The following is a 22,216-nucleotide window of genomic DNA, read 5'->3' on the forward strand; positions in this document are numbered from 1 at the left end:
TCGGGGGACAGCCACCAGCCCTCAGAGCTGAAAAGCCCTGCGCTGGGCCAGGAGCCGGGGTGTTGAAGCAGAAGGCTCCTGTCCCGTTAGCGATTCGCCAAATTGCCCGCTCACCCCGTATCACCTTCACCCCAAACTATTTAAAGGTCCCTTCCACCCCAAACTATTCCACGATTCTGTATCTCTGTGGTGAATAAATTGATCTTTAGGAACTGGGCACAGTAGTTTCCCAGTATTTTGCGGCAATTTTACACTATTTTCACAGAAAAGGGCCCGTATCCCTTTCCTCTGAATGCTGCTGTAAATGAACTCTACCACAGGCAGACAGATCAGGTTATCTCTGGATGCTGAGTGCAGAACCAACATCCAGCAGCTCAGGAACCGACAATACCGACCGCTCAGTAACCTCCGACAAGCCCAGAATCAAGGCGTTTCTGGTAAATCTTACTTCCATACTTCAGAGATGAAATTAGAAAAGGTAAGTCACGAGGCTGAGGCTTGCATTCTTGTGTGGACAAACGTAAATACCCATGATCTAAACGCACAACCCAGGAACCACAGACCGTAATACGCACGTGCACATCACTGAGCTGGACTGCTTCACGCTGGCCTAGGAATTTTATTAAAATTAGAACAAAACAAGTCTATTTTTTCATTTAAACTACTGCAGCTGCAAGGCCACGGGTGGGAGTGCAGATGTGCAACGCGAAGAATTACCAAGGGGAAGCTTCTCAGGACGTATTATGTTCTCACCAGATTCAGCAAATGCGTATTTATATCCCTCCGTACTCTGCCGTTTGCCTCTGGGGATCCCAAAATTAACGGGACTTTTTTTGGGCAGGAGGTTATTTGTCAGGTTCTTGCCTCGGCAGGACCCGCTCCCACAACGTCTCTTGCTCCTGAACGGCCGAGCAGATCCAGCCCAGGCCAGGAACAGACACATTTTTCACCAGATGCCGCACTGTACGGAGGGAGCGCTGCGGGTCTCAAACCGGCGCTAGAAGGCCCAGCATCTGTCTGTGTATCAAGGGCTAAGTGGGGAGATGTCATTAATTAGAGACTCTCGTGTGAAATCTCAGCGGAAAGGAGGAGAGGTCTCTCTGCCAGAGGCAGCCCGTGCAGAGCAGGATGAGTGCTGCCTGGGCAGAGCCTCCCAGGGCGGCCCAGCACCCTCAGAGCCGGCTCTGGTGCTACGGCGCGTAACCCGCAGCGGCCCGGCACGGTCCAGGGGGCCCGCAGACACCCCGGAGCGCAAGAAGGGCTATACAGCACCAACCTTCAAAGGACACACGGGCCTTTCATTTGAATACCCTGTTCTAGAGGAGAGGGCATTTCCCACGTCCCTCGGTAAGTAACGCGACATCTGTGGCAGGAGCTTGTTCACTGGGAGATGTTCACAAGCCCCCGCCGCAGCTCCCAGAGACCTCTCTTGCACCTACAGTAAGGAAAAGGTCCTGCTAAGGCCACAAGCTGCTTCCCTGACTCGGAGCGCGAGGGCACGCTTCTTACCAGAAGCACCACTCAGCGGTCCCCCTCATTTCGGGCAGGGAGAACACAAACCTGCGTGCCTGTTACAGTGAAGCCCCCGGAGCGAGGACGCCTCTGTTCCCCCCAGCTCTGCCCCAGGATTCACCACCCGCGGTCAGGATCTCCTCCCAGGGCAGCAGGCGCATTTCTACCGGCAGACCCCAACAACCTGATGGCCCCAGAGCGTGACGATACATCGCTGCCCCGGCGCAGAAGCAGAGATGTAACCAAGAGATGGACACTCCCCTCAGCTCTGCCTGCGTCCCCCCAGCGCGCGCAGAGAGCAGCGTCCACGGGGACAGAGATGCAGAGCCCCTGTAACCTCGTGCTGCTCCTTGGCCACCCAACACCCTCACAGCCAAACTCACCTGGAACAGCATTTGCTTACTGGGTACACACCCTTCCAAGACGACAGAGGTACTTCGTTCAAATTTATCTCTCCGCCACCACCTCTCCCAACGCTGCCTGTGGGGCCACGCAATCTCTCGGTGTAATAACTCACTGTGCACTCCAGGTCCCGTCCCCGCTTACGTGAGCCGATGAAATTCAGTTCTTACACCTTTCTTTTAACATGGTGGGAACAGCCAGCTGCCCAGAGACATCTCACAGCAGGAGACCCTCTTTCCAAACAGCACATTCGGTTCCTTCTGCCATGGGCCTTATTTTAATCCCTTTCTACTTGCCTAAAGTTCAGCTGAAATGAAGGGGGGTGGGAAATCTCATAAAAGACCACATTAGTTCTAAAGAGAAATAACATTACTGCTACCGGCACTGACCTGGAGAGTCCTACAGCGAGGCAGCCAGTTTCTGGTTATTAAAGAAAGAGTTTTACTGCCCAAGAGCAACGAGAGAGGATTGTTGTTCTAAATAATAAAAGTCATAAAACATCACCGTGTGAAGAGAAGCTATCCCCCTCTGCCTGCTTCCTTCACAGGCAGCCAGAATTAGGGACGCTGCGTGTTACCAGGCTGCGACAGCACCCCTCACCTAACCAGGACCTTGTGGACTGCAGCGGAGGCTGCGCGGACACAGTGAAACAAGCACGGAGGGACAATCCATTCTCTCCTCATCCGACCCCAGGGCTGGATTTTGAGCAACGGAGGCAGCGACCATCCCTCTGCAGCAGCAGGACCACGCACGCAGCAGCTCCGCAGAATGACCCGAGGGACCGCCCGGAGTCCAGGCTCCACGTTCTCTCAAGAACAAAGGTACTCTTGGAAAGAATGCAGGGCCTGTCTACACAGAATTATTCTGGAATAGCTCTTGTGTGTTTAAACTCACTCGTATTCCAGAATTGCTTTCTTGCGAAGACAAGCCCTCAAAGGGGCAACCCCATCGGTTTTCATTTCAGAACCTCACCTGCCTGAAACCACCCAGCTGCTGCTTCTGTGGCTTTAGAATGAAAATTCTCCTGATATTTTTGAGAGAGAGAAACAAAACAGGGAACTTGGCTGGGTAGCTGCAGAGGGATGGAGCAGCCACAAAATGTAAGACTAAAACATGAGGAAAAAAAAAATAGTGAGCCTTTCTTAAATCTTCTGCTGTTCCACTCCAAGAGCACAAGCAGACTGGGGAATTCTGAAGGAAGGCCAGGCGCTAAGCTGAAGATGTCCCACCAACACCAGCTGCAGAGTCGGCCTTCGCAACGCGAACGCCTCCCCACCCTCAGAGGGATCTGACCTCCTAAATTACAGGTTTGACTCTGCGACACGTCTCCCGGTCAGGAAACACTCCCTGCATACAGCTTTTCAAGGGCTGACGGTTCTTTCCTCCGACCAGCTGGGAAGCGCGTCTTCAGGGCAGTCCTCACCCTCCCACCGGCACCGTGCGCTGCAGGGGGTCCTGCACACACAAGCGCAGCACAACAGACCGTGAGATCCACGCGCAGCGTAGACAGAATTTAAATCTGTCTCCAGCCGGGGGATTAGGTTTTGTTACGACTGAGAACAAAGTGGACAACTCCACCAAACTGATTTGCAGCATCAGATGGAGAAGGATTTCAGCAGTCGCAGATGGGAGTAAATCACACGCCAGCCTCCGCCAGCTTCACCAGGGGCAGCAGAATCGGGCGCCGGGGAGCCGTGCTGCGCGCAGGCTGTCACACCTGAGGCTCGGAGCCTCGCTGCTGCTGGTTACAAACCGGGACGACGCGCTCTGCAGAGCCCAAACTGGTCCGATGGCTGCAGCTCTGCCCGCAGCAGATGCAAACCAGGCTCTCCTACACAGCAGCTCTCCCCCGAGCCCTCTCCTCGCCTCATCAGCGGCGCCCGTGTGACCCCCCCGCCTGCTGCTGACTTCCCGCTAACCTCCTGACTGCCGCTGGGAGTTCTCATCCATTCCTCCCCAACGTCTCATCCTGCTTCAATTTAACAAATAAATACGAAAGTGATGTTATGGGAATAACCAAGAACAACAGCACAAGAGAACTTGCATGCTTGTAAAAGATGAGCGAATGTTTTCTTTCCTGAAAGACAGGATGCGTGGATGAAGTCTCAGCACGCCGCATATCCTTCTCCACGTTCTGCTAACCTGAGCTTTCTCCCGCGGCTTCCTGAACGCCCGCCGCGGATCTCCGCCCCGGCAGTGCCGTGGTGGGCTGCGGTGGAGGTGGGAGCCGTGGGGGCTCTCTGGGCAGCACGGTGCTGGGCGCTGCTCGGCGCGCTGGCGATGGGAAGCTGGTGTCACGTGCTACCCTCCCTAACGCAACACCTTCGCTGAGCAACACAAACGACATGTAATTAAACTTATTAACGCCTGCCCTTGTTTTTACACTGTTCTCAGTTTTAACCGGCAGCAGAATTAATTACATTCAAAAGGACTTTGTCAGCTCATACCAGATTCCAAACGTTGCTTTTGCCAGAGCAAACCCGGAGGATGGTTTTAACCCGTGACATTCACCTGAGCGTGGGTATTTGTTTGTTTAACAAGGTGCCACTGCGAAGTCTGTCAGGGACAACCTGCAGGTCCAGCGCAGCGTAACCAGCAAGGACGCTGACCACATTTGTAACGCGTGAGATGAGAGAAACCGCAACAGCAAGCAAAATGCCTCAAGAGCAAGAAACAAAAGGCGATCAGAAGGATTGCTGGAGCTTCAATAATAAAAAAAATGTTGTAAAGAAGCTAAGGAAGTAACTTCTCCTCCTTTCCCGAGAATGGGAATGGCACCACCATCTTGCTTTAACAGAAATTGACGCTTCATATGAAGAAATAAGTCACCTTTTCTCACGCCGCGGGTCTGAGCCGGCACAGACCAGCAGCGCCGCATCTGCGCGGGGCTGACAGACAGCGGGCAGGGACCCCCCGCCCCCCGAGCTCAAACCACAGCACGGCCCGGGCACCAGCTGCTCCCAGCCCGGGGCTGCAGGGCCCCCAAACCCCCGGGGAAGCTCCACGGGGGCCCGAGGCAAACCAGGACCTGTGGCTGCTGCGAGCGCCGACACAGGGGGGTCCCCGGCCGCCTCGGGGACTCCCACCTTCCCACCCTGGGAGGAGCGCGGGGATAAAGCTTTTCGTTTTTATCACTGAAATTTTGTTTAACCTAAGTCTCGAGGTAGGACCTGGACAAGAACGGGGCAAAGCACGGCACCAACCCCCGGGGAGCAGAGCCGCCAGCCCCGCTCCCACACCACGGCCCCGGCCCCGCAGCCCGGCCCAGGGCAGCGCCGCTGTTTTAATAAACGGGGATGAAAACCAACTCCGCACACGCACCCCCCGCATCCCGGGGCTGCTGAAAACACACCCCCCCCCCCCGCGCCGAGGGCCGGGCCGGGGCGAACGGCGGGGCTGCCATCGGCCATTCGCCAACCGCCGCAGCGGCCTCCGCCGCGCCCCCGGCCCCGCTCCGGGCCTCCCCGCGCCCCCGGCCCAGCCTGGCCCCGCCCGGGGGGGGGGGGGGGGGGCGCAGCCCGCAGCCGCCGGCCCGAGCGATGCGGCGGGTCCGGTCCCAGATGGCGGCCGCAGCCGCGGAGTTTTGCTCCGGTACCCGCGGCCGCGCCCCGCGCACACCCGCGCGCCCCCTCTTTCCCCCGCACTCACCCGCAGGGCCCGGCTCCCCGCCGCCGCCCCGGCCATGCCGCGCTCCCGCCGGCCGCGGGCGGGCCCCGGCTCGGCCCCCTCCGCTCCGCCCCGCCGAGGCCAACCGCGCCGGTGCCGGGGCCGCGGGATTGGCTGCGCTGTAGCTGGGCAGAGCGCCCCGGGCCCGCCGCCCCCCGCCGCCCCGGCAGCGGAGGAGCCGCTGTGTTCCGGGGGGCGCGGGGGGAGCCGCCCTGCCCGCCCAGCCTGTCCCGTGGGGCCGCTTTCCTTTGGTGGCGATAAACCTCGGGGGGGGGGGGGGGTGGGGAGCCCATTCGCCTTTATTTTTGCCAAAATACCGCGCTGGGCGCTGCTAGGCCTGCGGGGCTGGCAGGCCGGGTGTCCTTGCCCTGGGATGCAGACGCACATCGGTTCCTTTTCCCACTTTGGAAAAGCCGAGTCACTGACCTTTGCAGCAGCGCAATCCACAGTAAGGAATAACGCCTGCAGCAGCAGCCAGCCGCCCCTGCGTGAGCCATGGTCCGCGCCCCGGCACCCCTCACGCACCCAGCGATGCCGCCTGCGAAGCGGCCGGCGAGGCTCGGCGAGGGCTCCGCTCACCGTCCCGCTCCCCGGCTCTCCCGGCACGGCTTGGGGTTGTTGAAGCGCAGGCTGACGAAGGACGGCGGTGGCCGGAGCAGCGGGCAAGCGCGAGAGGAGGACGCGAAGGCTACGCGGCGTGGTCCGACTGTCCTGACTGCCGCCATCCTCAGCCGGCCCACGCCGACACCTTCCCAGAGCCAGACTGCTGCTGTCATCCTGGCGTATTCAAATGCCTCCATTACTCATCAAGAACAAAGTAGGACTATCTAGTAAATGAAAAACCACCACATGGCACTGTCCCCTGCCTGTTATTTATGGCTGCTTCCTTTTCCACTTCTCAAAGGCTACCGTCCATGTCTGCAGTAAATCATCAATCCTCCGGCTCACGCGAGGCTGCTCTGCGTCAGGGGAGAAAGCAGGCACCGGGCTGCAACTGCTGGTCGGCATCGGAGGGGAAAAGCAGGACAAAGGTAAATACCCCTGATTAAAACGAGTACCCAGGGTCTCCCCGCAGCAGAGGGGATGGAAGCAGGTCTGAGGCTGGGAGATGGGCAGGTCCCGCCCGAGGCAGCAGGCGCGAGTCTCGCCTCCTCCGGTGACTTGCAAGCCGGATTCCCAGATGGACCTTCCCTCCAGCCAGCACCACCGCGTGCGGCGCTGACAATTGAGTCAAAATTCGTAGGTTCTGTGCCCAGCTCCGACACGAATTCCCTGCACATCCTCACTGCCTTGCCTCTCTTCCTCCTCGGCCAGAGAGGTGGGCATGGCCCCCCCTCACCTCCAAGGGATCCAGAAAACGTGAAGGACTGGCAGCGTTATTGCTGGACTTGCATAATAAGGAGCACTGTCTGTCACCTAAGGCCAGTGGGGTCCTTTTCCTCCTTCCAGGGTAAACTGGTCCCCACCGTGCCCCAGGGACGACAGCATCAGCTCACCAGCCATGCCGGGACGAGCAGCTTGTGCAGCAGAACGCCCCGGTCAGTGCATTTCCCACCTTGCCTCCTTAGCACAGCACACGCAGACCCTTTCCCCTTGCAGTCTGCAAACAGCGCTCTCAATTTAGCACATTTTGCCTCATTTTTGCCTCCCCCCCGTTTCCCCCGCCAGCGGTTTGAAGTTTTCTCACCCTTTGCTGGCAGATGCCATGCAGAGAGACAAGCTCGCTGTCCTCGATCTGCTTTTCAGGGCTTCTATAAAGTAGGGCACCAGCATCAACCCAGCGTCAGGTTTTTGATACATTGCTGGAGTAGCCAAAAATAATAACAGGCAGCTTCAGTCAATCTTTTCGTTCTCAAATCCGCAGCAGCAGCAGCACAGGGGTCCTTTGTGCTGCAGAGCAAAAATACGGTGCACGCCAGACTGAAATCCCGGTCAGCAATCCGCAGCCATTCCCACCTCCGAGCCGGGCTCACCAGCAGCTCCCGAGTAAGCGCGCTTGGCTCCTCGACGGGGAGTCCTTGCCTTCTGGGGTCCCCTTCCCCACAGCCATCAGCGCTTTGCTCCCCGTATTTCCTTTAGCACCTTATCTCCCTCGCTGTAGCAAAATGTTAAGGTCAAGTTACAGTTTTACCAACCCTTTTATCTTTCTGGCAAGGCACGAAAACGCAGAACCTGAACTTTGGAACGAGCCCTCGCACTTGCAGTGGGTGGAGAGCGGAGCAGCGCGAAGGCAGCAGGAGAACAGAGCATCCAGGTTCTCTCTGCAGCCCAGCACTGGAATATTTTCTGTGGCACGTTCAGACACATTATTAGGACAATCTGGAAGGAAGTACCGAACCCAACAAGCATGTGCTTTTGGCCTGCGTTCCAGCAGGAAGCCAGATGTGCTGGGAACTGTGGCAGCTCCCGCTGACGTAAGGACCCAGCACAGCTCCACTGCTGCTACCAGACAACAAGGAAGCAGACCAGGAAGACCCAGCGAAAGAGCTCTGTTTGCTGGGAGCTGCCCAGTCGAATTTCCCCTCTCCCAAACCTGAAATTCCAGACGGCCGGTCTGTGCAAGGCTGGCACACGAGCCTGGCATCGGGAGATGAAGTAACGCGTGGACTGGGAGCCCCCAGGTGCTGTGCGGTACTGTCCCGCTGCACATCCACTCTTCACGCTCTCACCGCCGCGAATGACAAATGTGTTTCCCGAAGGCAACGCGCTGCCGTGCCCCGGCCCCAGCGGGCTGCCCCATCCATCACGCTGGGTTGGGCTGGTGACTAAAACACACAGATTCCTTGGGCTGCAGGTCCGTAACGCACAGGTCAGTCATCCCCGCTCTGGCCTCCCCATGGCCTCCGGGCTGAGTGTCCCTGCGTGGCTCAGGAGGTACGGGAGCTAAAACTGCAGACCAGGGCCTCGGGACAGCTCCTTCCCCCTCCCCAGGGAGAGGCCGGCAGTGAAGAAATCGCACTCCCTTGACTCAATGTTTAAATAACAGCTGCAGTGAGCACTGCTACCACCACCAAGAAGTCTGTATGTCAAAATCCCAGCTGATTTTATTCCAAGCCAGGGTTTATCCCAGCATCCTTTAAAGCGAGCTTGTACCTTATTCCTCATCTGCACAAGGTGGTGTTTCCCTGCAGACTGTTCTCCCCACGGGCAGCTCTCTTCGGAGGGCGATACACAGGTGTACAGCACGGTCAGAGCTGTTATTGTCGCTGCCAACGCCGGCATCCTCCCCCGGGGTGCTGTGCGTGACCTCCACCCCTTCTTCACATTCGCACCTCCGGTTCCCAATGGGATCCCAGCACCCACCCGCCACCCACACTATTTAAGAAACAGCGTTTGTGCAAGGAAAGCCACTGTGCTTCATCAGAGGGCAGGTAACGGTACCTGCGGTGGGTTATTGGAGTAACCTTTCCATTCCCAGTGAGGCTCAGTGATTGCCATTTGTATTATTTGCAGTCCTTTTTTCTTGGGTCCCTTTTTCTCCTTTGGCCCCAACTGGACCTGGCTTATTCTGTTTCCTCAGCCGGACAGAGGAGGATGGTCAGACACGGCTCTGCCTCCAGCCCTCTGGGCAGCCACCTTGTCAAACTCCTGCCGTGTTTACCTTCCTGAGCTATTAAACCCAGATATCTCTCACTTCTCCTGGACTGTGAAGCCGGTGCTTTATGACCACACTGTCTATCACTGGGAAGAAATGAATTCCTCAATAACCTTGAAGACTTAGAAGTGGAAGGGACCGTGATTACCTAGATTTCTTCCAAATTTACAGTGAAAATCAAGATGCCTGTCCATGTCCTAAAAAGCACTTATTTTAGAAAGTTTTGTTGATCCTGTATTTCAGCATAATTAACACTAAAAGACATATAATTGCACAACTGGCTGGCTGTTACTAGGTTGCTCTCAGGCGTTGGGGTGGCACAGTCACTATTGTGGGGCTGTTCTGGAAAACTCCAAGGGATGCCGTGCAGCCCACGGCACCCTCAGGCAACGTGCGGATTGCCCTGCAGATCCCGTTAGCTCGGCTCTCGGGACTCCCCGCGTTCCTCCTTCAAACCGCCTATTCCCGCAGCAGGCTCTGGAACGGGGTACAGCCGGAACGGCCCGTACCCGGGACTGCGTTTGTGTTTGTTTATTTTGTCCTTGGGTTCAGCTTCAGCGACAACGTAGTCTGAAGCTGAAGGGCACAAAAATTACCCAGGCCTTGCCGACGAGAGGAACAATGGCCAGATTAAACAAAGAGATTATGAAGAGATTCCTTCACCTGCTTTAATAAAATGTGCTCGGTGTTCACAAAAGCTGAGCTGCGGCAAAGGAGCAGAACTGACATCTAGCACTTCAGAAAAAAATCAGGCACTGTGTCAAACAGTATTTACAGCGACGGAATATTTAACCTCTGACTAACGCTGCCTTTTGCTCCCTGTTTCACAGGCCTAGACACTGGATCTGGACCGGCCAATTTCTCTTTCTGTTTGTAATTAGCTTCACTTCTCTGCTTTCCTGAACAAGCATTAGACTTTCCTCCAGGAATGTGGTCCCGATCAACAGGAAGCCCGTCTTTCCTGAGATGCCACTCATCTTTTCTGGAGGTTTTATTTAAAACCTAACACTGTTATTAGTAGCAGATTTTTATAAAGCTTTTTGTGAGGTCCCATTCCTGCAAACATTCAATATCATTTTGTGCTATTAGTCTCGCTTCAGAGACGCTGCTTAACATTCAACGCCGATTTGAGCCAAGCAGCATTTGCAGGAGTCAAGTTTTGAATTTCAAATCTGAACTACACAGGGGTACCACTGCCGTATGACTTTGAGCCTGACACACACAAATCCATGCTTTAGCAGCTCCACTACATTTTGATTTCTCTTTCTCTCTCACAACAGCGCCGTGTATAATAGCTCCAGTTTAATGGGGAATAGCTGGCCGCAGAGACGGAGTGATGTTCTTAAACAAAATGATGTTCTTAAAAATCAACATCCCATCAATGAGAAGTTTATAATCGGAATAAAGTTAGGAAAATGTCTCTGCTGCTGCCGAGCTCTTCCTTAAAAAAACAAAGTAAAGCTCAAAGCATATTAGAGTTTGTTTTGACTGTGCGTATTTTACCCAGAGATGGCACCAGGATATAAAGCTAATTTCTTCCAGTTGCTGTCTGCCTTCTAGCCAGATAGATTTTAGTGTCTTTTAGGGATATAAAGCACATCCTTCTCATGGGAACCTTCTTTTCAGATGGAATGAGAGATTCACACTGATGAGGCCGGTGATTTTTCTATGGCTTTCAGAGCTGTAACTGTAGGCAATCCATCCAGGGAGCGCACGCGCTGTCCCCTCTGCCTCTGGCATGTTTTAGGGGACGCGACCAGAAGACAGAGAATATTTCTGCACTCCTGTACGCAGCACCTGAGCGTACACTGACAAGGTAAAGGGAAATTGGAAGGCACAAAGCAGCGCTGAAGGCAGACCCAGTGCCTGGGTGGGTGCCCGCTCCCAGCCCGTGAGCGCCGTCCCGGGCTCCGCGCAGGCACGGATGCTGGCGGCAGCCACGAGCCCCCTTCTCCTGACAGCCTGGGGCTTTCCCTGCGGGGTGCTCTCCACAGCCAGCTACCAGGAGAAAGCAGTAACACTGACACAGGAACCACGCCACCTCCACAAACAGCCACATCCAGACTAAAAACATCCCCAGATCCCCAAGTAGGTAAGGCGTGTCCATCAGCAGAATCCATGCAGCGATGCCTGAGAGAACGGGACCTAAGGAACAGCCATCGGCACTGGAAAGCTAGCAGATCCTTACTGCACTCCCCATCTCCCCCCGCCAAATTACAGTGGGAAAAGGAAAGATATGTTTAAAGATGACCTCACTGGTTTGTAGTGGTCTCTCCCCACCTCTTTTCCCGCTCACCCTGATAACCCATTTCCAGGGGTGACCCATTTGTTCCGCCCTGAGCAGCGTGCGGTACAGCTCCGCACCGAGCCCCAGCCAGCCCCAGTGACCCCGCTGGGACCCCCCACCCTCTCTGGCCGGGCTGGCTCTTACCCCACCCCCCTGACCAGGAATTAAACTTTGCAATACTGGGGCACACTGCGTCGCTTCTCCAGCTCGCTTTCCAAAGCGCAAGGATTGTTACTGCACACTTCATGCAATGCCAGGGGCAGCTACTTCCAGAGCTGATGTAAAATTGGTTATTAAAACTTATAAACTGTGAAAAAGTCTTTTAAAAAGTCCAAATCCTGGCGCTGCCCTAAATTAAATTACAGCCGCAGCCAGCTAGGGGGACGTGGATAAGCAGGGAGCCAGGCTTGCACGCCGTCCTTATCCACAACCCACACCTGCCGCTCCTTCGGGAAGTTTAACTAACGAACCCCGCGCACAGCCCAGGGGATTTAAGATACGGAAGAGGTCAGAGGGAAGACTCGTGAGTGAAGAGCAGATTGAACAGGGTTCAGAAATGACAGCCCCGTTTTAAACCTAAAATTATTTTTTTTTGATAAATTAGGGCAAGCGAGCTGTCCCCCAAGGCAGACAATGCAGCCCTCCCTGGATATGGCCTGCGGGGGGGGACGAGGGCACGCGCACCTGGGAATCAATGCTAACATCCTGAAAAACTAATCTCTGAAAATTACTTCAGTGGAATAGAAACGATTTAATACAAATCTCTGTAAAGCAAGAGCTGATAAGGTATCACAGTGATACCTACAGTAAGTACACCCTGAAAAAAAACCCCAAGCTGTTGTCTCTTTCACACAGGGTTGGCGCGGTCACTCCGCCTTTCTGTGCCTCAGTTTCCCAGCTGCAGACACAGGCTGGTACATCAGGGAATCTGTGAGAGCTGCCGGGCTCTACTACGAGCTAGTTATGGATACACAGGCCCGAGGGAGGATGTGGCTCCCCGAAGATGAACACACAGGCTATTCTGCTTTAAAGGAGAGTCACGGTTTGTGATTTCAAACGGCAGGCAGGACGGCCTCTCCGGGGAAGGGAGGAGCGGGTGCGCAGCGAAGCCGCAGGAAGGGTATTGGACTCTGAATGCGAATGTGTTTGTAGAGAATGGGCATTTGGGTACCTGCAGGCCACTCTCAATCTAAAGGATTTAGAGCCAGGCTGCCGGGGCTGCAGAGCCCTTACTGCAAAACGCAGAACTGGGTCCTGTGCTGCACGCTCCCTGACAGACATCGCCCCGACTGACCCTCTAGCCTGGAGAGCAGAGTGGGCCACAGGGATCTCACACCCATCTTCCCTTCGAGGGATGACAGCTCAACTCCTAAGTTTGGTCTTGGTTCTCCTTTTAAAGGGTTGTCTGTGATAGCGAAAGTTTAAAACCCCCTAACTGCCGTCACCAACGTACGAGCTTCAAACAGAGAGGTCAACCAACATTTGTTTTCCTAACATTCGATTACTTACTTCTCTCAGAGCGATGAAACTAGACCTCGTAAATCATTCTGACCAGAAACACTTTTTACAAGCTCCTGGATGGGACATGAAGAGATGAGCGAGCTCAGCGAGCAGCCCCATCGGTACAGGAACATCTCCATCCTTGCCTTCCACACAAGGGAACCAGAGGGGAACCGGCCCCAAACCTTCGTACCGTAGGATGGGAACCGAGGCAGGGAGAGGGAGAGGTCTGAGCCCTGATTCAGTAGCTGTAGAGGAGAAACAATTTCCTTTTGGAACCAAGTTACTTCAAATCAGTCTAGTTAGACAACTGCAAAGCACTGACACAGATGCACTGAAACTGGTTTGATCCTGGCCTGAACAGGATTAACTTGCCACAGTTATTACCCAAATTAAACTCCAGCTCATCTTCATTGCAAAAATGCCTGTATTTTACACTGATAGCCATGGCGTGCAGAACTTTTAGAGACAGAATCTGGGAGGATCTTCCTTTGCTGTAGGTGTTCAGGGTCACCACACAGTTCCCCACAACCTGACTGGCCCTCAGTCACCTCCTTTGAGGCAGAACTGTGCCTGTCTCATTGGCAATTTTACTCCATTCTTAATGTGTAAACCTGCTTTTTAGGCCATTAGCCTGTCCTGATGACAAGAAGAGTTAAAACCATTTAGACACACTACACCGTCACTGGCTTTGCCTTGTGGTTCCCCAGCTCTGAAGGATTAAATCTGTGTAGCAGAAAATAAAAATTTCTCCTTTACTTTCTTCTGAGAAAATGCAAAATGTTTTGATCTTGAAAGTTAGGGTTTAGATTTTGTTCTTGTACTTAGTTTCTTAAAACACTGACTTGCACAAATATTTTTCCTCCCTCTGCTGGAACATAAACCCATCCCTCAGGAGAGAAGAGCCAGCGACCCCCTCTGCGCCGCTCCCCATCCGCTGAGCTGCCACTGTGCCAGTGCCACTAAACCCCTTTTTCTTACCGTGACAGATGCTGAGCTTAGGTCAAATCCCTGGGAATGCACGGGGCCAGCGTATGTTCTCATTAAGAAAATTGCAATCTGCTCCTGAGCTCATGAGGCTGCCCTGGATTTACACCGCCACAGCTAAAACCAGACTCTGTTTTGGAGGGGGGCGTGTCCGTGGGCTCTGTGAAGGGCTCTGTGCCTGCTCTGATGAGAAATAAGACGAGGCAAAGAGATGGGGCAGAGCGTGACAGAGTCCCACCGCAGGCAGGGTAACGTCTCCACCACGCTGGGAAGTTCGACCAGCTCGGGGTTGCGAAGGTGCCGGACTCCCATCAGCTGGCTGTTAGCAGAGTGATTTACTCCAGTAACAGCAGCTGTAAATCGGTAAATCAGAACCTACTCCACCTGGGGAGGCAGCTGACGGATTTGTAGGTTTAAGAGACTGTAAAGATCAGCCTGCTCCACTGAGCACGGCCACGCCGTCCTGGGAGCCGAGGTGCCCGTGGGAGAGGCTGCCGAGAGCACCCCGGCGTCCGCCCCGGCGCCTGCGCTGCCGGCAGCTCCCCTCGCTCGGCATCGACCGTGCCTGCCGGGCACCTGCCGCCACGCCACAGATCCCAGAAAGCTGCTCCGGAGCTGCCAACTACGCACTGAACCACGCTAGGGCCGGGTTAAACCGGAATGGCTGTACTCTGGGGTCCAGCTCTGCAAATTCCTTCCCAACATCCACTGCCCTGGCTTTGCCCTGTTCCCAGCCTCCCGCCGCCTCCTCTCCTCAATCCCTACACCTCTTTTCCTACCCAAGACTCAATCAGAGGGGAACACAGGTAAAGGGCTTGACAGAAAAATAAGTTACTAGAAACCCAGCGCTGCCCAAGAAGAAAGTGGGTGCTGCAGCATCCCTGGTGCTGGGAAAGGCGGAGAGGCAGCGCAGGCTCCCACGGGGTACCGGGGCCGGCCCTTAACTCCCAGATGCAGGGGCCAGCACCGGAGCAAGGAAGCCAGAGAGGAAAATAGTGGTGCAGAGCTTGGGTGGGCACGGAGCGGGCAGTGCCCATGCCAGGCCGGTGCCAGCGGAGGAGCGTGACTCACCTCGCGCCGGCGGCAGGAGCCAGCTGGCCGGCGGTGCCGCCTCTTCTCCCCGCCAGCCTCGCGAGCGAGAGGCTGGATGTCTTTATATACTGTGTCAGTGGATCAAAACCAAAAGCTGCAGGTTGGTTCCCAAAGGAGTCACAGCACCATAAACACCGAGAAGCAAAGTCCAGCCCAGCCCAACCAGTCCCAGCTGCTTTCCGCCTGCCGTCGCAAACACGAGCTGCGAGCCACTGCGGTCACCAGTCCTGCACAAGCAGCAGTAAAATCTAAAATGGCTTCATACAACAACTGGGAGCGTTTAAGAAGTACATGCTGTGTGGCCCCAGGTCGCACGTTCTCTCCTTCCCAGGACAGGACTGCCCCCAACCACTCCAGCTGTTTCGGGGCTGGAGGCAGAGCCGGATTCACCCGGGGACAGGCAGGCACAGCCGAACGCTGGTGACGCAGCCGAAGCTCCCAAACCAGGTCAGGTGGAATGGGAGCTCTTTTCAGCAAAAGCCATGCCACCTCCCCAGCCAGGAGCCCAGCAGCAGCCCTGCCACCATCCCCGGGACGGGTGTCCCCTGCCCAGGCTGGCAGCAAGGGGAACGGCCTGGGGGGGACCTCAGTCAGCACCAGTTCCCCCACACTCCTCAAAAGCGGCAGCTGGCCATCTCAGTCCATACAGGCTCCAAACCGCGAGGCGAAAAGCCCCGTTTCCCATTATCAGCCCCCTCGTATGACTGTGCTCTGCCTGCGCTGTGTTTGTAGCTCCCTGACTTCATCTCCCAGCCCAGAACAACTGCTGCTCGCTTCCGAATCCCAGCCACACGCGCACGCTCGGGAATGACCTCGCTGGCGGCGATCACGCGGAGCGCGATTCACGCCAGGGCCTGGCTGGAAGGCCGTGCGCATGCGTGCGGTGTCAGGGCTGTCCTTCCATTAGGAAACCATCAGCTTGTCAACAGGAATTACACGAGCGGACCCTGGCCGTTGATGAGTAACCGAGCACGTTCTGCGAGTAACTCCCTCCGTAACCTCCAGTCGTATCTCATTTACAGAGCACGAGGGCAACAACTCGAATTGCCAGGCTCAGCCGGCATCAAAGGGGTGGGACAGGGACCGTAGTGCGAGAACGCAGACAAATTAAAACAATCGCCAAGTGAGAAAAACGTTCCACGACTGCTTCACTTCTCTGGACCCCTAAGAAATGCACAAGGATGAGATCTGCCTGGCTGATTTCCGGGGTAACGCAGGGATAATACAAGCCATCCCCAACACAGAGGGATGGGTTCAACGCTCTGCGCTTGTCTGCCCGCCCCGATCCGGCGGACCCCAAGGGGTGACAGTGGCGGGACAAGCGCCAGTTTCTTGGTCCCAGTCGCAAGCACTGGTCACGAGCACAGGGTTACGTCTGAGCCTTCCCGGGTGGCAAGGACACAGCCCGTCGAGCAGTCCAGTCCCCTGGACAAAGCGCTTTTCCCGAAGCAGACGCATTCCTGCCGATGTCGAATTAACAACACTGACAAAGCTGCTTAGAAAGATGAATCGTTTTACTCCCCTTCTGCTTTTAATTTCCTAACGACCAGTGTAGTTGTCTTGACAAAAGGAAAGCACAGCTGGAAGGAAGCTCGGGGAGGAAACCCAGACGCTTGTTCCAGTGCCTGCCTGCGACAGAACATCAGCCCAGGTCATCTTCCCGCTCCGACAGAAAGCACCAGGGCTGCAGCAAAGGCCGGAGCGTGAAACCTGAACACTGTTGTTTGGAAGAAGGCAATTAAAAACCCCCTGCACTCGGCTGATGTGCCATTTCTGAGTACAGTCTTGGCCCGCCTTTGACGTCTGGCTTCCCTTACGCTATCCCTTCCACACTTTATTACCTTATACGCTTTAAGAAACAAAATGCTTTTAAATGCCTTTGCCTGTAGAAGTGTGAAAGCAGCTTCTCCGTAAATCCAATGAGATCCCAAGCGGAGCCAGAAAGCCACTCGAGTTGTGCACCATAAAGACTTCCATGATGTAAATTAATAAGTCTCTCTGAGGATTGGGAAGTGTGCCACACACAGCATTTCTGAGTCCACAGCCCTTTTATCTAAGTTGTTTTTTTCTTTTATCCTTGTCTCACTCCATGACAGTTTTGAGATTTTTGGCATCGTAACGGCAGCCTGGCTTGTCAAGCTAAACATCAACAGAGACTTCATATGTACGTGAGAAATGAGAATGGAGACAAAAATAGTTATTAGCTCTGCTTTTAGAATACTAAACAAGCAGAATGGCAGTGTTCCAGTAAAGGAAGGGGTCTGAACCATTTCTGGTCCACATCTGTTTCACACTGTCCGGTACCGCTGGCTCCAGTGGAGCGGCCCCTCAGGAGCGGACGGGAGGGCTTTCCACGGCACGGTCCCCTGCCGCAGCGACGCTGTGTTTGGGCCGAGACCGCAGCAGCAGGCAGCACGGCGCAACGGAAGCGGATTTTAGGCAGGAAGAGTTGGTGCCCAGCGATGCCCTGGGGAGCTGCTGGGGCAGGGTCACGCTGCTCCCGGAGCATGTCGGCGGGCCCAGCTCCTGCTGAAAGCACTCCCAGCGCCGAGACTGCGCCGCGCCGCAGACCCAAGCGCCGTGTGGGGGGCAGCTGGGAGAGTCACCTGAGAGGCACGTGCCCGATCCGCACTGAGACGCTGACGTGGACCCTCTGAGACCTCAGCCTTCAAGCGGGAGCAACGTCCGTCCCTTCGCATTCCCAGGGCTGGAGAGCCGTGCGGAGGCTCTCCTGCTTCCAACGCAATGACGCTGCCTTGCTCGAAATCAGATCCAGACAAACTGTTTCTCGGAGACCGTCCCAGCTTGCTGCAAACACTAAAACAAGTTTGGAAACACTGGGAACACTGGACTCCATTAAAAAGAGGCGAGGCGTGCCAAGGCTGAGAGAACAAGAATGTGACCTAGCGGGGCTGGCTTGGCTTGCTGACGGCTCGTGGACAAAGCTCGCTCTTTCTCCCTCGCTTTTCACTATTGCCAAGCAGTGCCTCGCTCCCTTTATTCTGGCAAGTGTCTTAGGTAAAACGTACAAGAATTTATCTCCGCGCCAGTGAATGTTAAGAGGAGAAAATGGAAAATGGCGTTGGGTGACCAGCAGGAGTCCAGCAAGGCGTCTGCACAAAATCCTGCGTACGTGCACAGCAGAGAGTGGACCAGAACCCTGCAAAGCTCCTGCAGAATGCTCTAATACTTGTACCACACTTTGAGGAAATTTTAATTATAAATAGGAACAACAGGCATGGTCCAGATGCTCGCCCACGGCACAGTGTTCTCCCCACACTCTGAAAGAACCCTACTGAAATCAGAGATGTTCAGTGCCCGTTGTGAGGATGCTGAACACTCCAGCTACTTTGGCAACTGCTATAAAATACTTTCAGGCAGTTTTTAAAGGCATTAGTAAGATAAAAGGAACAAAAGAAATACTGCTTCTAAAAGGTATGTTAAACATTCACCTTATCGTCCGGCCACTTTATTTTAATGAGGTTTGTTTTACTTCTTCTGGTGTTTGCTCTGTCACGCAGTGTAAGTTTCCGAGTAAGTCTCTCTGTGCAAGATAAATGATTTCGGTCGGGCAGGTGGGGGCTGAGAGCGCGGCGGGAAGACGCTGGTGGACACCAGCCAGGCAGGGCAGGCTGGAAAACGCCGTGGCCAGTCATCCCTGGTATCACTGTGGGCAAGCAAAGCCTCTGCTTTCATCACTGAAAAGCTCCGAGACCTGGAGATCAGAGGCGTTAGGAGAGCCACATGCCGGTCCCACAAGTGGGAACACAGCTCGAGGATTGTTATTTATGGTGGTATTAAATATGCAACAATCATTCCCCAACATCAGAGTGATAAACATCACTGCTCCATCTGATCTGAAATCAGCAAGCGTGCGTCTCACATTCGCAGAGAGACAAAATGCTAAATTATTTATGCTTTGAATATGAACAAATATAGAGAAATAAGTTAATTCCGTACGATGCAGCCGAGCAGATTCAGAGCAGATTATTGCACATCCTTCAATCAAAACATGCTCTCTCATTACTCTAAACAATTGTTTCTCCTCCAAAAAGTGGGTTAAAGAATTCTAATTAAAGGATCAGCAGAATAATTTCTGACAAGTTTCTTTAGATCTGACTACACATGTAAAACCACCACCCCTCTAAATCCTCGAGCGTTTATGGGGATATAGCACTGGCGCGGAGCAGAGAACGCCGACCGCAGCAATCAAATTAGGGAAGCAGTGGTTGAGTGACTTTCCAGGACACGAGCAGATGCAACTGGTTGGTAGGAGCAAAGATATTCCCAACCATGTTCTACAGAACTCCTGCTAAACCAGAGCAATTCTGTCGTGGGCACCAAATACCAAAGAAGTGGAGGAATCGAGCCATTCTGCCTCACGTTTGCACTTCTTATCGCTAATCGCACCGTAGCAGGCTTTTCAAAGCCAGCGACCGTCTGTCTCACAGTGATTGACACCGTCCTGTGTGCTACCGGGTGGAAATGACCCTGCAAATGTCAGTCAGGAGTCACAAAGTTGTCACACGGCCACCAAATGCCGTGTCCACACAACGGCTGCCCTCTCCTGTGTAAGGGCATGCGCCCACAGCCCAGCCTCACAACAAAAAGTCTTAAATCCAGTGTTTGCATTGCACCTGCACAAGTTTCTTTGCTTTATTCAACATTTCCCCGCCCATACAGAAGGTTGTAGATGCCAGCATGTTAATGAACTCGTGTTATAACCATTACAGGTATCGGCCAAGGAGGGTTGCGAAGTTCGGGGGTGCTGTGTGAGCGCACGCCCCGAGCAGCTGCAGAACAGCCACGGCCTCGCTGCCGTTCCCAGTCCCCTCTGTCTGACACAGAGGAAAAGTTCTGGAGAATTGGGGTCCTGGATGGTAGCACTGAGCCTCAGCCCTGCCATGGGTGGATTTCAAACGTCCCAGAAAGCTCAGTCATGAAAGGAATGAACAAACGACACTTCACCGCTGCACAGAGACCTTCCTCCTTTCCATATAAATGCAGAATCACTGTTACACCTTCCACACCGAGACCTGCATCTAGCATTAGCCAAGCGTTTGCCATGCCCCACTGACATGTAAAGCTTGGCAGGACTGAAAATCCGCATGGAAAGTGGTGCAGTTGCAGGTGGAATGACCAGAACTCTGGGACAGACTGATTTTTCAGCCCTCTACTACCCACGTGTGCATGCGTGTGATGGGAACGGGGATGAGATCAGAAAGAGGATGAGAGCTGTCCTTCAATTTCTCAACAGTTTCTTAACTTAAATCCTTCATTCTCAGCATAAGTACTAAATCAGGCTCAAGGAAGGAAAAACTTAATTAATCAGAGGTAGCTAAGTTCAAAGTGCGCCGGGGGTCAGCTGTATTACTGCCCTTCACTTGGGAGGCACCGTGTTTGTGGATAATCCCGGTCTGCTGCAGAATTACAACTATGCAGTGCCTAGTATTTCCTGGAAGTAACTAAATTTGAAGGTCTCCTTTCTTTCCACTCATCTTTCTGAAGCTTAATATTGTCACTGAAATATAACCGAGGGCCAGAGATAGCCCAAGGGTGTAAAATACCGGGTGACGGTATTTAAAGTGCGGTGATACCGTGTCCAAGCTCCACGTTGTCCCTTGCAGGCTCCCCTAACGTGTGGTTTACACTGACCACAGGGAAGCTGAGAGTTACTGGAGGTGAACAAGGGCTGTGGTACCCCGCGGAGTCGCAGGCCAGAGAAGCTCACCATGATCTGCTGCTTTAACATCTCCACATCCACGCATCTGCTCTTCCAGCCAGGGAACTGACTCATCATCACAAACACTCTATTATCTGTGTGGACAGAATCACTCAAGAATGTAACCAACACCAACAGCCATCAATTACCCAGTTAAACACCGGCCATGATAATGCCATCGCAGGCAGCACCAGGTCTTCGTGGTCGACCTGGCTGGGCAGACACACCCTGCAAAGCTGACCAGACGTCCCGTACCCACAGACTCACGTGTTCTCATCCCTTCCACCCGAGCTGACACACGGTCCCTGACAACAGCACTGACGAACAAGCGACCAGCCTCTTACCAGACATTTTTCTGGGTACAGAAGAGGTGGCCACTGGTTCTGCGTTCGGAAAATGGTGCCCAGCGGCGATTCCCCCCGGACTGGGGGAAGGAGGGCTCTCCCACAACACACGCAGCAGATGAACTGGTTCCTGCCCCACAAACCCAGCTGCTACACTGGTGTTTGCCCTGATTCCCAGCCAGCTGCCAGCAGGCCAAGGCAGTTACTTCTTCAGTCCCAGAGATGCTTGGCTATGGATCATCCACTCAGATTTGCAGTGTTTTGACTGGGCTGACTGCCCATGGCAGCCAAGCTGGGAAAGTGCCCACCTCTGCCCCGTGGGATTGACCCGAGTCTCAACTGAGAGAGGGCTGGGGGGAGAAGTCACCTCTGGGTCATATTCGGCTCGATGCTGGAGCGTTCTGACACTCAGCTTGTTCACTGTACACAAAAAGACTGGGGGGCATGAGGACTACACGTACTTCAGGTAAGTACGCGAGAAAGACAAGAGCTACTCAAGCTACAGGGCAGCACTGGTGAAACAAGTGGCTAAAAACTGGCTGTGAATAGATTCAGTCTTGAAAATCAGAAGAGGGCTTTTAACCATGATAGAAGTGAATTTTGAGATTAGTCTCCCAGAAGGAGGAAGAACGGGGGAGAAAACCTCAGTGATGTTAAGATGGAGAAAATATGTTTATGAAGGATATTGTAAAGCATGGTTGTCAGTAACAGAACAGGTCTGGACCTGCTGAATGAAGAGGTCCCTTCTGGTCATATGGAAAATGGCCCGGCTGGTCTAATGACTTCCTAGGAGTCTTTTTGGCATGCACAGAGATGTATAACCAGCTCTTGGATATCCTTCCTGGAGGTCTGCTGGAGAAGGACAGGTTGAGACAGAGGTATCCAGCATAACAGCTGCTCCCAACCACCGCAGCAGCCCTTGCACGAGGAGTGGAAATCAGGCCAATCTGGGAGGCTGTGGTCATTCAGTCTGAGGCTCCATGAGCTCCCGTCTGTCCACAGTCAGACAGGAACAGACACACGGGACAGAGCCCCACAGCTGTCTGCCGACCTGGCTCGGCATCGAACTCCACGCTGCAGAATGGCTGGAGGGGAGGAGCTGGCTGGTC

General features: G+C 54.3%; 1 protein-coding gene and 1 long non-coding RNA gene across 9 annotated transcripts in view; one reads left to right on the top strand and one right to left on the bottom strand.

Annotated features, from left to right (window-relative positions):
* DAB2IP (DAB2 interacting protein) overlaps window positions 1-22,216 on the bottom strand; it is a 154,400-nt gene that overhangs the window by 45,429 nt on the left and 86,755 nt on the right. The window contains exon 1 of one of the 7 annotated variants that reach the window (XM_086763578.1): window positions 5,563-5,880. The exons of the other annotated variants lie outside the window; for them this stretch is intronic. Coding sequence (XP_086619704.1) covers window positions 5,563-5,873 — 311 coding nt within the window. The 5' untranslated portion in view covers window positions 5,874-5,880. Of the gene's footprint in view, window positions 1-5,562; window positions 5,881-22,216 lie in introns of those variants that run through there. 7 annotated transcript variants of the gene reach the window in all.
* LOC147598218 (uncharacterized) lies at window positions 6,472-9,452 on the top strand. Of its 2 annotated transcripts, none has more exons than XR_015260699.1 (2): window positions 6,472-6,611; window positions 7,736-9,452. It is a non-coding gene; the product is annotated as an uncharacterized LOC147598218 (long non-coding RNA). The 2 variants fall into 2 exon arrangements; XR_015260700.1 differs by having other exon boundaries at window positions 6,518-6,611; window positions 7,030-9,452.

This window comes from Chlamydotis macqueenii, chromosome 20, assembly GCF_036417535.1.
Source record: "Chlamydotis macqueenii isolate bChlMac1 chromosome 20, bChlMac1.mat, whole genome shotgun sequence".
Lineage (NCBI taxonomy): Eukaryota > Metazoa > Chordata > Aves > Otidiformes > Otididae > Chlamydotis > Chlamydotis macqueenii.